Source organism: Crinia signifera, chromosome 2 (assembly GCF_055691185.1).
Source record: "Crinia signifera chromosome 2, ASM5569118v1, whole genome shotgun sequence".
Lineage (NCBI taxonomy): Eukaryota > Metazoa > Chordata > Amphibia > Anura > Myobatrachidae > Crinia > Crinia signifera.
This window is the reverse complement of record NC_139218.1, coordinates 60,231,337-60,246,346: the sequence shown is the minus strand read 5'-3', so window position 1 is coordinate 60,246,346 and position 15,010 is coordinate 60,231,337. Positions and strand designations below refer to the sequence as shown.

The following is a 15,010-nucleotide window of genomic DNA, read 5'->3' as shown; positions in this document are numbered from 1 at the left end:
TCTTGTTAACCCCTTCCCGACAATTGACGTACATTTACGTCATGGTCGGGAAGTACTTCCCGACACATGGCGTAAACGTACGTCATGGCATTTAACTGTCACCGCGTCTATAGACGCGGTGACAGTTTCAACATGTCTGCTGTCCCTGACAGCAGACATGTCCGTGCATGCCCAGGGGGGGCTGCGAGGCCGCCCCCCCGTCGGCGATCGCTGTGATTGGCTGTTCAGTGTGAACAGCCAATTACAGCGTTTTCTGTGTCACCGGCGAATAACGTTCGCCGGTGACACGCGATCGGAGGTGATTGGTGCTGTAAAGTACAGCACCAATCACCGCGGGGTGTAAGGGTGACACTGGTGTCACCCCACCTCACCCCGCCCGCCCCCAAAGGCCGTGATTGGTCCGTCGGACCGACGGACCAATCACAGCCATGGAGGGGGGTTTAAACTAACGGTGACTGCACTGCAGACGCCATTCCGGTCTGGAATTGCGTGCAGTGCGGTCACCGTGCCAATCTGCCGCGATATACTGACCAGAACCTGGCAAAATACTTACCTGATCCTTGCAAATATCTTGGCTGCTTCATCTGTGCTTGTAGTGTGTGGATGCTTCCTGGATCCTGTTACTTGTGACTTCCTGTGAACTTGTGCTGCTGCAGTGTAATAGCGTTAGTTAGATAGAGAGAGATAGAGAGAGATAGTGTCAGAGAGTGCTGTATTTTGTGCTGCTGCAGTGTGATATAGTTATAGAGAGAGAGATAGAGAGAGATAGAGAGAGATAGAGAGAGATAGAGAGAGAGAGATAGAGAGGCCTAGTGACAGAGAGTGCTATATTTTGTGCTGCTGCAGTGTTATAGTTATAGATAGAGAGAGAGAGATAGAGAGAGAGAGATAGAGATAGTGACAGATTGTGCTATATATTTTTTATATAACTGACTGCTGCCCCCCCTTTTGTGCTGATCAGTATAAATTAACTGATCAGCAACTTTTTGGGGGCGCAGGGTATTTTTATATATATATATACCTGTCACTGCTGCTGCTGCAGTGTCATAGAGTGTTAGATAGTGAGAGATAGAGAGATAGAGAGAGATAGTGACAGAGAGTGCTAGAGAGTGCTAAATTTTGTGTCTGCTGCCCCCGCCTTTTGTGCTGATCACTATATCTGAGGTGATCAGCAACTTTTTAGGGGTGCAGAGGTTTTTTTTTTTTTGTTATATATATACCTGCCAGTTGCACTGTCAGTTGCACCTGCTGCCCCTCACTGGTAATCAGTGTCGCATCACTGATCACCTTTTTTTTTTTTTTTTTTATAACCTTTTATTAATTTTCTTTAGTATGAAATATAAAAACATGCATGCATGTATATAACAATACATAACAAACATGTATACATATATCTAACAATACATAGCCAAAAAACAACAAACAAAAAAAAAAAGAAAAACACAAGAAGAATAGAGGCAACAGAAAATATAACAGTACATAGCAGTCGTAGCTATCCCTCCCTTGACGGCAATACCTAGTTCTTTACCTATGCTATCCTCATCTTTTACTGTAGCCTTCTTGTGCATTCTGTATCTTTTCCGCCTTTTATCCCCATATTACTCTATAACCTGTTTACTCATTCCTTTCTCTCTTCTTAAGTCTTATCTTTGTTCGTTTATTTAAAATGGGTGTCTTCCAAGGCGTACTATTTCTTCATTATACCAAGAGGTTAATTTAATTGCTTGTCTTAGCGTTTCTTTTGTTACAGGAGAGATGTTTTTAATATGCGGTGCCCAGATGGAGAAAAATCTTTCTACCTTCTTTTCCTTATTCAAAGACATTTCGAGCCAATCCATATGGAACAAGTACGAGATCCGGGGTTCTAGCAAGGTTAGGGTTAAGGTGTTATTTGACACCCACTGTGATAAAATTGTCTTCCGTGCTGCGGCAAATATTTTTGCCAGGAATATTTTCTCTCCTTGGGTTAGATTTCTTTCTCTTACTTGGGTATGTATATGTATATCCCACAAGGCCCATTCTGGAGTGAGCGCTACCCTTATCTCGTATCTGCTCCATATGTAGTCGCTAATCGCCTGCCAAAACTTATTTACATCTGGACACTGCCACATGCAGTGCATTATGTCTGCGTCAGCTGCCTTACATTTAAAGCAAGCTGAGTCTGATGTTAATCCCATTTGCCATCTTCTTTTCGGCGTGTAGTAGGCCCTGTGCAACATCTTATATTGCATCTCTGCATATGTGGCCGTGACTAACGTTTTATTTAATCGTACAAAAGCTTTTAAGATTGCTTGTGGTGTTATACCTGGTAAGTCTTCTGACCACCTCGTAAACCCCATATTCTCTCCCTCTACTGTTATCTGTTTTTTAATATGTTGATATATCCATGATGTTGTAATCGTTTTATTTTTATTCCCCATGCTCTTTATCATTTTATTTAAATTTTTTTCGGTTTCAATGACTGTTATTTTCCTTATAGTGCTCTGAACATAGCTTCTCAATTGGAAGTATACAAATCTGGGTATTGATATATCACCATATTTTTCACATAGCTCCTGGTATGGCAGGATCACTGTACAATTTTCATTCATAATATTGTGTAAGGTTCTCATTCCTGCCTGGTCATAGCTCCTGACAAGTCTGCTATCTTGCAAGGTTGGCATACCTGTTTCAGTATTGTACAGTAATGATTGAAACACTGTGTTATACGAAGTCATTCCCAGCCCAGCATGAGCTAGTCTCCATGCTGCACAGGTTGCCATCAGCATTGGGTTCTCTGCTACCTTTGCCGGATATTTTGACGGCCTCATATGCAGCAGGCTTGTCAGTGGTATTTCCGGGCAGGAAGCTTGTTCTATTACCAAATTTACGTAATGTTCTTTTGCATGTATCCAATCTACCGCGTATCTAAAGTTCGCTGCCACTGTGTAACTCTTTATACATGGCAGATTAATACCCCCCAGTGAGATTTGTTGGGTTAGTTTGTACATTGAAATTCGGGGCTTTTTTCCTTCCCATATAAACCTACTGATCTCCCTATTTAGTAGTTTTATGTCCGAGTCTTTAATTAACAGGGGTAGGGTTTGTATAACATATAGCAATCTAGGAAATGATATCATCTTGACCAGCTGGCATCTCCCTATATATGATAGCGGTAAAGAACGCCATGCCCGGAAGTCTGTTCCAATTTTCTTAATTACCGGTACATAGTTTGCCTGGTACAGTTCTGCTGGGTTTGCCGTTATGACTAGCCCTAGGTATGTAATGTGATGATCTGCCCATAAAAATGGAAAGTCAAATGTCCATCCCATTTTTACCTCTCTATGCAGTGCCAATGCCTTAGTTTTTGCTTTATTGACCATAAATCCTGATATATCCTCAAACTCCTTCAACATCCTTAGAAGGCTAGGAAAGGCCTTCTGTGGATTTGTAAAGTATAACAGAAGGTCGTCAGCGTATGCTGATACCTTTAGCTCTTCGGCTCCGAATTGTATCCCCTTCCATTCCGTTTGGGAGTGGAAGATTCTAATAAGTGGGTCTATGGCGATGTTAAAAAGTAGAGGGGATAATGGGCACCCCTGTCGGGTCCCCCGGGCCAGATCAAATCTAGACGTATTTAGTCCGTTTATTGTTAAATGCGCTTTTGGCGAGGAATACAAGTTCCTAAACAAAGTGATAAATCCCACTCCCAGCCTTTGCGTATGAAAAACCCTTAACAGATGTGCCCAGGATACTCGATCGAATGCCTTATCGGCATCACAGCTCACTAGCAGGGAGTTTCCCTTAGCTAGTGAGTGTGATTGTACCAGTGCCGCTATCACTTGCCTGATGTTGTGTATTGAAGATCTACCCCTTAAAAATCCCGTCTGTGACGGGTGAATCAATTTTGGCAAGACCAGCTGTAGTCTGTTAGCCATGATGGTTGTTAGGATTTTGAGATCCTGATTTAGTAGTGAGATCGGTCTATACGATGTCACCAAATTTGGATCTTTACCCGTTTTTTTTATCACAATTATTCTTGCCTCGTTGAACCCCATCGGGGGTGATCCACCCTTAATGATGTAGTTAAAAAAGGCAAGCATGTGTGGCATCAGTTCTGGTAACGTCAATTTATAGTATTCCGCACTTAGTCCGTCAGGCCCTGGTGATTTGCCTTTTGATAGTTTATTTATGGCTTGTTTGAGTTCTACTTCTGTTATTAGGTCTATTAAAGCCTCACTTTCTGGTTTTGTTAATGTAGGGAGTTTGGCTCTTCTCAGAAAGTCCATCCCTAGCTTTGGGTGATCTTGGGGTGGTGCGTACAGGTCCTTGTAATAATTTAAAAAAACGTCCGCTATTTCTTCCGTCCTTTTGTTCTGTATCCCTCCCTCTGAGGTTATGCTTGTGATGCGGGTTGCTGGTCGGTGTCCTCTGGCCACCGATGCTAGCAATTTCCCAGCCTTATTGCCCCATCTAAAATACCTGTGCTTTTGAAGGTCTAAGTAATATTGAGCTTTTTCCGTACATACAGTGTCGTATAGTGCTTTTGTTTCCAAAAATACCTGGCGGGTCTCCCGAGTACTGTTGCTCAGCATCGCTGCATATGCCACTGATACCGCCGTACTCAGTTCTGCATATCGTTTCTGTATTATTTTTCGTTTTACTGCTACATAAGCCATAATACAGCCCCGCATGACAGGCTTAGAAGCCGCCCAAAATAAATTTATGTCATCTACGTGCTGTATATTATCTTTCACATAATTTTGAAGGTGCTGCTTCAGTGCTGCCCCAAACTCGGGGGAGTCCGCCAGGTATATAGGGAATCGCCAGTTACGAGACTGGGCGATTGGGGCCTGCAGTGACAGCTTAAACCAGATTGGTGCATGGTCTGAGATTAATATTGGTTCTATTTTAGACTGAATTACCCTTGTTAATAAAGTATTTTGTATTAGCCAAAAATCTATTCGTGTTGATGTGTGATGTGGATGGGAATAAAAAGTATATTCTCTGTCTGCTGGGTGCTGATGTCTCCATGGATCTGCCACATCCAGGGAGCTCATCAGCAACCGCAGACCTGGTGGAGGGGCGTTCCTGCTATTATCTTTAGATTTGTCCAATATTTGCTGTTGTGTGGTATTGAAATCTCCCCCTATTATTATCTGTCCCTCCGCCCAGTCCTGCAACTGCACGTATAAATTTGTAAAAAATTCCATATTAGGGCCTGTAGGGGCATATATTGTACCTTTTTTTTTTATTGTGTGTGCTGTGGGGTCTTTTTTTAATTTTTTTTTTTTACACACACTGTGATTTTGTGGGTGTCCTGTGGCCGCTGTGCGCGGATCAGTACATCACTGATCATCTTTTTCGGCACAGGGTTGATCTATTTTTTTTTTTTTTTTTATCAAATTCCTGTTGCCTTTCAGCGCTGTTCAGTGACGGACGTTACTGACCAACATCTGTGCTCAATTTTTGGCGCAGGACCTTTTTTTTTTTTTTTTTTTAACCCCTTCAATTTTTTTTTTTTAACCCCTTCAATTTTTTTTTAACCCCTTCAATTTTTTTTTTTTTTAACCCCTCCATTTTTTTTTTTTTGTATAAAGTATTTTTTTTTTCTGCACACTACATACACACTACACACTACATACCCCCCGGGTTGAAATAAAGTTTGTACCCCCCCCTACACTATACACGTGTTGAAACATTTCACTACCAGTAACACAAAAATAAAAATGGCATCCCAAATGTCATCCCAAATGTCATCCCAGTCATCCAGAAGAATGTATTCAGCGGAGGAGGCATATGCCCTGCTTGCTTCTGACTCTGACACAGCCAGTGATGCAAGCGGGGAATTTGAAGGATTCGCCTTAAGCTCCTCTTCCTCCTCTGGTGATGAGGGACCCCCTCAAAGACGCCCCCGTAGAGCAGCTGAGACCCCCCCCCCCAATAATTGATCTCGTATGGACCCCACCACCAGACAATTTTGAGCCCCAGGTTCCTGAGTTTTTGGCCATGCCAGGAATCCAATTTGATTCCACAGGTCTCAGAGAAATTGACTTTTTCAAATTATTTTTCTCTGATGATTTTATAAATTTAATGGTGGACCAAACTAATTTATATGCCCAGCAGTTTATTGCTCAAAACCCCACGTCATCATTTGCTAGGTGGACCCCTGTAGATGCAGTAGAGATGATGACGTTTTGGGGTCTGGTGTTTCATATGGGCATAGTAAAAAAGCCAGAAATTAGGCAATATTGGAGTACAGATGTTCTGTACAGCACCCCATTTTACCGTATGGCCATGCCCCGGGCTCGATTTGAGACGATCCTTAAATTTTTGCATTACAACGATAATGCACAGTGCCCACCCAGAGATGATCCCACCTTTGACCGGCTATTCAAAGTCAGGCCGGTCATTGATCATTTCAGTGCCAAATTTGAAGACATGTACATCCCAGATAAATTCATTTGCATAGACGAGTCCCTTATACATTTTAAAGGAAGGGTTAAATTCCGCCAGTACCTTCCCAGTAAGAGGGCAAGGTATGGCATAAAAATGTATAAGTTGTGTGAAAGCACCTCAGGGTACACCCACAGGTTTAGGGTATATGAAGGGAAGGATTCAAGAATTGAACCGCCAGAATGCCCCCCCTCCCTCGTAGGTGTTAGTGGAAAAATTGTCTGGGATTTAGTGCACCCCTTCCTGGATAAAGGTTATCACCTCTATGTGGATAACTTTTACACCAGCATCCCCCTGTTTAAGGCCCTTGGTTCAAGAGGTACAGCAGCTTGCGGTACTGTGCGCAAGAACCAAAGAGGCCTCCCAAAAACGCACATTGCCCAAGTAATGAGAAGGGGTGAAAGCAGGGGAATATGCACCGAAAATATGTTGTTGGTCAAATATAAGGACAAGAGGGATGTCCTTATACTGACAACAATTCACGGAGACAGTACCACCTCCGTCCCTGTACGAGGTACCAGTACCCACACCTCCAAACCTAATTGTATCCTGGATTACAATAGGTACATGGGCGGAGTGGATCTTTCAGATCAGGTACTGAAGCCGTACAGTGCCCTGCGGAAAACAAAAATCTGGTACAAGAAGCTGGCCGTGTATATCATCCAGATGGCACTGTATAACGCTTACGTGCTATTCCGTTCTACCGGCCAGAGGGGGACATTTATGCACTTTCAAGAGGAAGTCATAAAGGGCCTAATATTTGGGAACCAGCAGGCTGAGGGCCCCAGTACTTCTAGTACTGGCCCCCGTATTGTACCAGGGCAGCATTTTCCTGATGAAATCCCCTCCACTGGAAAAAAGGGCAGGACACAAAAAAGGTGCAAAGTTTGCTATAAAAAGGGAATAAGAAAGCAAACTATTTTCCAGTGTGACACTTGCCCCGACAAACCCGGCCTATGTATAAAGGAGTGTTTTAAAATATACCACACATCTATGGATTATTAGGTTCATAATTTCACCGTGCTTCGGGGGTCTTGCTAATGCCACATACCACCCACCATTCATTCCACCATAATCTGAGCCGCAAAATCCAAAAATCACTCCTTCCCTTCTGAGTCCTGCCATGCACCCAACTGGTATTTTTTGGTCACATGTGAGGCATTGCCGTACTCGGAAGAAATTGGGGCACAGATTTTGGGGTGCTTTTTCTCCTTCATACCTTCTGAAAATGAAACATTTTGAGCCAGAACTGCATTTTTGTGTAAAAAAATGTAATTTTTCATTTTCACTGCCCACTTGTATCAAAATTGGTGAAACCCCTGGGGGTTTGAAATGTACACTATACCCCTAGATGAATTCCCTGAGGGGTGTAGTTTGCAAAATGGGGTCACTTGTGGGGGGGTTCCACTGTATTGGTGCTTTGGGGGTCTTGCTAATGCGACATAGCACCCACCATCATTCCACCAGAATTTGTGCTGCAAAATCCAAATATCACTCCTTCCCTTCTGAGTCCTGCAACTTTTTGGTCACACATGAGGCATTGCCGTACTCGGGAGAAATTGGGGCACAGATTTTGGGGTGCTTTGTCTCCTTCATTCCTTCTGAAATTGAAAAATTTTGAGCCAGAACTGCATTTTTGTGTAAAAAAATGTAATTTTTCATTTTCACTGCCCACTTGTATCAAAATTGGTGAAACCCCTGGGGGTTTGAAATGTACACTATACCCCTAGATGAATTCCCTGAGGGGTGTACTTTGCAAAATGGGGTGACTTGTGGGGGGGTTCCACTGTATTGGTGCAACATAGCACCCACCATTCATTCCACCAGAATCTGTGCTGCAAAATCCAAAAATCACTCCTTCCCTTCTGAGTCCTGCCATGCACCCAACTGGTATTTTTTGGTCACATGTGAGGCATTGCCGTACTCGGGAGAAATTGGGGCACAGATTTTGGGGTGCTTTTTCTCCTTCATACCTTCTGAAAATGAAAAATTTTGAGCCAGAACTGCATTTTTGTGTAAAAAATGTAATTTTTCATTTTCACTGCCCACTTGTATCAAAATTGGTGAAACCCCTGGGGGTTTGAAATGTACACTATACCCCTAGATGAATTCCCTGAGGGGTGTAGTTTGCAAAATGGGGTCACTTGTGGGGGGGTTCCACTGTATTGGTGCTTGGGGGGTCTTGCTAATGCGACATAGCACCCACCAACATTCCACCAGAATCTGAGCTGCAAAATCCCAAAATCACTCCTTCCCTTCTGAGTCCTGCCATGCACCCAACTGGTATTTTTTGGTCACATGTGAGGCATTGCCGTACTCGGGAGAAATTGGGGCACATATTTTGGGGTGCTTTTTCTCCTTCATACCTTCTGAAAATGAAAAATTTTGAGCCAGAACTGCATTTTTGTGTAAAAAAATGTAATTTTTCATTTTCACTGCCCACTTGTATCAAAATTGGTGAAACCCCTGGGGGTTTGAAATGTACACTATACCCCTAGATGAATTCCCTGAGGGGTGTACTTTGCAAAATGGGGTGACTTGTGGGGGGGTTCCACTGTATTGGTGCAACATAGCACCCACCATTCATTCCACCAGAATCTGTGCTGCAAAATCCAAAAATCACTCCTTCCCTTCTGAGTCCTGCCATGCACCCAACTGGTATTTTTTGGTCACATGTGAGGCATTGCCGTACTCGGGAGAAATTGGGGCACAGATTTTGGGGTGCTTTTTCTCCTTCATACCTTCTGAAAATGAAAAATTTTGAGCCAGAACTGCATTTTTGTGTAAAAAATTTAATTTTTCATTTTCACTGCCCAGTTGTACCACAATTGGTGAAACCCCTGGGGGTTTGAAATGTACACTATACCCCTAGATGAATTCCCTGAGGGGTGTAGTTTGCAAAATGGGGTCACTTGTGGGGGGGTTCCACTGTATTGGTGCTTTGGGGGTCTTGCTAATGCGACATAGCACCCACCAAAATTCCACCAGAATCTGAGCTGCAAAATCCAAAAATCACTCCTTCCCTTCTGAGTCCTGCCATGCACCCAACTGGTATTTTTTGGTCACATGTGAGGCATTGCCGTACTCGGGAGAAATTGGGGCACAGATTTTGGGGTGCTTTTTCTCCTTCATACCTTCTGAAAATGAAAAATTTTGAGCCAGAACTGCATTTTTGTGTAAAAAATGTAATTTTTCATTTTCACTGCCCACTTGTATCAAAATTGGTGAAACCCCTGGGGGTTTGAAATGTACACTATACCCCTAGATGAATTCCCTGAGGGGTGTAGTTTGCAAAATGGGGTCACTTGTGGGGAGGTTCCACTGTATTGGTGCTTGGGGGGTCTTGCTAATGCGACATAGCACCCACCAAAATTCCACCAGAATCTGAGCTGCAAAATCCAAAAATCACTCCTTCCCTTCTGAGTCCTGCCATGCACCCAACTGGTATTTTTTGGTCACATGTGAGGCATTGCCGTACTCGGGAGAAATTGGGGCACAGATTTTGGGGTGCTTTTTCTCCTTCATACCTTCTGAAAATGAAAAATTTTGAGCCAGAACTGCATTTTTGTGTAAAAAAATGTAATTTTTCATTTTCACTGCCCACTTGTATCAAAATTGGTGAAACCCCTGGGGGTTTGAAATGTACACTATACCCCTAGATGAATTCCCTGAGGGGTGTAGTTTGCAAAATGGGGTCACTTGTGGGGGGGTTCCACTGTATTGGTGCTTGGGGGGTCTTGCTAATGCGACATAGCACCCACCAAAATTCCACCAGAATCTGAGCCGCAAAATCCAAAAATCACTCCTTCCGTTCTGAGTCCTGCCATGCACCCAACTGGTATTTTTTGGTCACATGTGAGGCATTGCCGTACTCGGGAGAAATTGGGGCACATATTTTGGGGTGCTTTTTCTCCTTCATACCTTCTGAAAATGAAAAATTTTGAGCCAGAACTGCATTTTTGTGTAAAAAAATGTAATTTTTCATTTTCACTGCCCACTTGTATCAAAATTGGTGAAACCCCTGGGGGTTTGAAATGTACACTATACCCCTAGATGAATTCCCTGAGAGGTGTACTTTGCAAAATGGGGTGACTTGTGGGGGGGTTCCACTGTATTGGTGCAACATAGCACCCACCATTCATTCCACCAGAATCTGTGCTGCAAAATCCAAAAATCACTCCTTCCCTTCTGAGTCCTGCCATGCACCCAACTGGTATTTTTTGGTCACATGTGAGGCATTGCCGTACTCGGGAGAAATTGGGGCACAGATTTTGGGGTGCTTTTTCTCCTTCATACCTTCTGAAAATGAAAAATTTTGAGCCAGAACTGCATTTTTGTGTAAAAAAATGTAATTTTTCATTTTCACTGCCCACTTGTATCAAAATTGGTGAAACCCCTGGGGGTTTGAAATGTACACTATACCCCTAGATGAATTCCCTGAGAGGTGTACTTTGCAAAATGGGGTGACTTGTGGGGGGGTTCCACTGTATTGGTGCAACATAGCACCCACCATTCATTCCACCAGAATCTGTGCTGCAAAATCCAAAAATCACTCCTTCCCTTCTGAGTCCTGCCATGCACCCAACTGGTATTTTTTGGTCACATGTGAGGCATTGCCGTACTCGGGAGAAATTGGGGCACAGATTTTGGGGTGCTTTTTCTCCTTCATACCTTCTGAAAATGAAAAATTTTGAGCCAGAACTGCATTTTTGTGTAAAAAAATGTAATTTTTCATTTTCACTGCCCACTTGTATCAAAATTGGTGAAACCCCTGGGGGTTTGAAATGTACACTATACCCCTAGATGAATTCCCTGAGGGGTGTAGTTTGCAAAATGGGGTCACTTGTGGGGGGGTTCCACTGTATTGGTGCTTTGGGGGTCTTGCTAATGCGACATAGCACCCACCAAAATTCCACCAGAATCTGAGCTGCAAAATCCAAAAATCACTCCTTCCCTTCTGAGTCCTGCCATGCACCCAAATGGTATTTTTTGGTCACATGTGAGGCATTGCCGTACTCGGGAGAAATTGGGGCACAGATTTTGGGGTGCTTTGTCTCCTTCATACCTTCTGAAAATGACAAATTTTGAGCCAGAACTGCATTTTTGTGTAAAAAAAATAATTTTTCATTTTCACTGCCCAGTTGTACCACAATTGGTGAAACCCCTGGGGGTTTGAAATGTACACTATACCCCTAGATGAATTCCCTGAGGGGTGTAGTTTGCAAAATGGGGTCACTTGTGGGGGGGTTCCTAACTTTTAGCATCTTATGGTGCCTAGAAACCTACATGGTGCCTAAAAAATAATCTCATAAAAAGGAGGCTCCAAAATCAAGTAGGTGCTCCTTCTATTATGAAGCCTGTGGTTTGGTCACAGTGCACACTAGGGCCACATATAGGATATTTATGAAAACAAAAGAATTGGGGGAATCAATTTTCAGTCACATTTCTCTAGTAAAATGTACTGTGTTCCTTAGAAAAATGTATTAAAATTGCAAATCTGCAAAAAAAAAAAAATTTTGAAATTTCACCTACACTTTGTTTTAATTCCTGTGAAACACCTAAAGGGTTAACAAACTTCCAAAATGCTGTTTTGAATACTGTGAGGGGTGCAGTTTTTGAAATGGCATCATTTATGGGGGTGTCTCACATACAAGTCCCTCAAAGTCACATCAGAACTGAACTGGTCCCTAAAAAAATCAGTGTTTGAAATTTTCTTGAAAATTTGAGAATTTGCTATTCATATTGTAAGCCTCCTAGTGTCCCAAAAAATTAAAAGGAAGTTGAAATAATGATGGCAACATAAAGTATACATATGGTCTATGTTAGTTATTAACTATTTTGAGTGGTATGATTATTTGTCTCACAAGCAGAAAATTTAACATTTTGCAAATTGCTAAATTTTCCATTTTTTTACGACATTTTGGTATTTTTCACAAAAAAACACAGACTGTATCAACCCAAATTTACCACTAATTTGAAGTACAATGTGTCACGAAAAAACAATCTCAAAATCACTGGGATAAGTAAAAGCAAAAAAAAGTTATCCCCACTTAAGTGAGACATGTCAGATTTGAAAAAAAGGGCTCTGTCAGGAACGCAAAAACTGGCTCTGTCAGGAAGGGGTTAAAGCTTAATACATCTGCCCCAATGGGCCTTATTCAGATCTGAGCTCAGTACAAATTTGTTTGGAAAATATGCAAAACCATGTGCACTGCAGGTGGGGCAGATGTAACCTGTGCAGAGAGAGTTACATTTGGGTGTGGTGTGCTGAAACTGAAATCTAAATTGCAGTGTAAAAATAATGCAGCCAGTATTTGAATAAATAGATCTGAATAAAGCCCATTGTCAATTGGGTCCAGATGTGGAAACTGAGAGGGACATTGGAAAACTCTAATTTTGTGATCCCACAACAGACAATTTGAGCCTTTTGCTACTCGCAGATAGATTTCACCTTGCAATATCCTGGTATAGAGCAGAATTCATTGTGCCACTGATTTTCATAAGCATCAATATAATCCACCTTCAGGTGTTTTCCTTTGTACACAGCATACTTGCCTACCTGACCCTCTCCATGAGGGAGAAAATGCTTTGTTCCTGGACTTCCCTGGTAATGTATGATTGCCATCACCTGTGGAGAGCTAGGTAATTGATAAGAAAGGTATTTCACCACAGGTGATGGCAATCATAGATTACCAGGGAAGTCCAGATACAGAGCATTTTCTCCCTGAAGGAGAGGGTCAGGTAGGCAAGTATGGTACACAGTCCATATACTTCCCCAACTGATGGTGCGCATCTAGCCATATCACACAATTCCATTAAAAGTTAATTTTGTGTGTTGCTCTTTTTTGCTTATTTTGTGGAAGGCACCGACAGTGGGTTTTAACACTTTAAAGTCATACCTTCCTATATGACCCTCTCCAGGAGGGACAGGATGCTCTATTCCTGGGCTTTCCTTTAAACTTACGATTACCACCACCTGTGTTGAAACTCTTTTCTTATCAATTAACCTTTTTAAAACAAGTTAATGCTATAATACAGTAAAAGAGAGAAGTCCAGGAAGCATTGTGTCCCTCCTGGAATGGGCCATGTTGGGAGGTATGTTAAAAAAAACCAAGAAATAACTCCAACCCCCCTCGACTTTAGAGTGTTGTTTTCACCCCATCTAAACATTTTTGGGCGTGGCCTAATCGCTGGAAGCGACCACATCTCCTGCGATTAGGCCACAACCCCAAAATTTTCCCCTGGGGCCCGGCATACCTCTCGGCGCCCCTGGGCTGCAGCACGGGTGGTTAAATAAAAAAAAATGTATGTACTAATTAAGTCACCTGTGCTCAAGCATTGATATCACTACATGGACTGTTGATGGTAATGTATTGGAGCATATAGGAATTATACATTTGCTCCCAAACACTGGAAAACAGACAATGGTTAAAGCTGTTTGATTTAACAAATATACTCAATGCAAATGGTTGACTGTCACATGCTCCCATGCATTAGGCGATTTTTGTTCCCACCAGACAGATTGGACAGACAAATCTGTAGGCGTGTACCCAGCTTTAGTGCCCCTTGAGGACCCAGGTTGGGAATACATGGCACAGTGCTTAATTGGCCCTTTCTTGCGGTTACAATACAGCAGTATATAAAATACCTCTTTTGAAATCAAGAAGAAACCAGCGATAACAGAAGTAGAAATGTGTGTAGTCTCCATTCTGGTGCATGAGTTCAAACAGCTCAGAGTCCAAAATCTGGCAAAAGAAAATCAACATCTGTTACAATTAAATGTCTAATTTTCCCCCTTGTTATCTAAATAAAATATATATCACAAGATTTCCCACATGGTAACGTCCATTAGATCATGTCTTATAATGGGAATATGTACTAAGCCTTGCAGAAACTAGTAGCCAATCAGCTCCTAACTGCATTGGGTTTGAAAAGGGACAGCTAGGAGCTGATCAGTTAGTAATTTATCTCTCTCCACTTTATCTCTCCAAAGCTTAGTACATCTGCCTCTCTTTCAATGGTTAGCCTGCAATTAAACAGTCTGAGGCATAGAACACAGAAGAGGGTTATTGCAGCAAGAAGAGCATTGTAGTAGCAATACCACCCAGATACAACAATTGCAACAGCACAGAATACTGTGAGACTCACATGAATAATGCAAATCAACAACACCAAGACATATAAAATGATTGGTCTCACCGAACTCTGAAGGGTAACACATAACTAAGATATCTGGAAGCATATATAGTGGTGTATTCAATGTTTTAGCAGCCGCATATGCCGTTTCCCCCTCGCTTCAAAAACGGAGCAAGGGGGAAATGGCGTAAGCAGGGGATCAGTTGAATACTGACCTTGCGAGCTGTCACAGCGAGCAGGCAGCCCTGCTCGCTGTCGAAGCACGCCCCCGGCATTGAATACTGCCCATAGTCTCATAAGATATTACAATAAGGACGAATAATTGAGACAAAAAAAAAACGCACAGAAAGAAACTGTATTTAATAATCCTATAAGAGCCCTACACACTTGTGATTTTAACCCACTATTTTCCTACTATAACACTTCCTTCATTCTAGAT

General features: G+C 42.4%; 1 protein-coding gene across 9 annotated transcripts in view; it reads right to left on the bottom strand.

Annotated features, from left to right (window-relative positions):
- Positions 1-15,010, bottom strand: part of SGSM2 (small G protein signaling modulator 2) — a 318,515-nt gene that overhangs the window by 12,954 nt on the left and 290,551 nt on the right. For all 9 annotated transcript variants that reach the window (XM_083172218.1, XM_083172219.1, XM_083172220.1 and 6 more), the window contains one exon: positions 14,084-14,180. In XM_083172218.1, the coding sequence (XP_083028344.1) occupies positions 14,084-14,180 (97 nt within the window). The remainder of the gene's footprint in view (positions 1-14,083; positions 14,181-15,010) is intronic.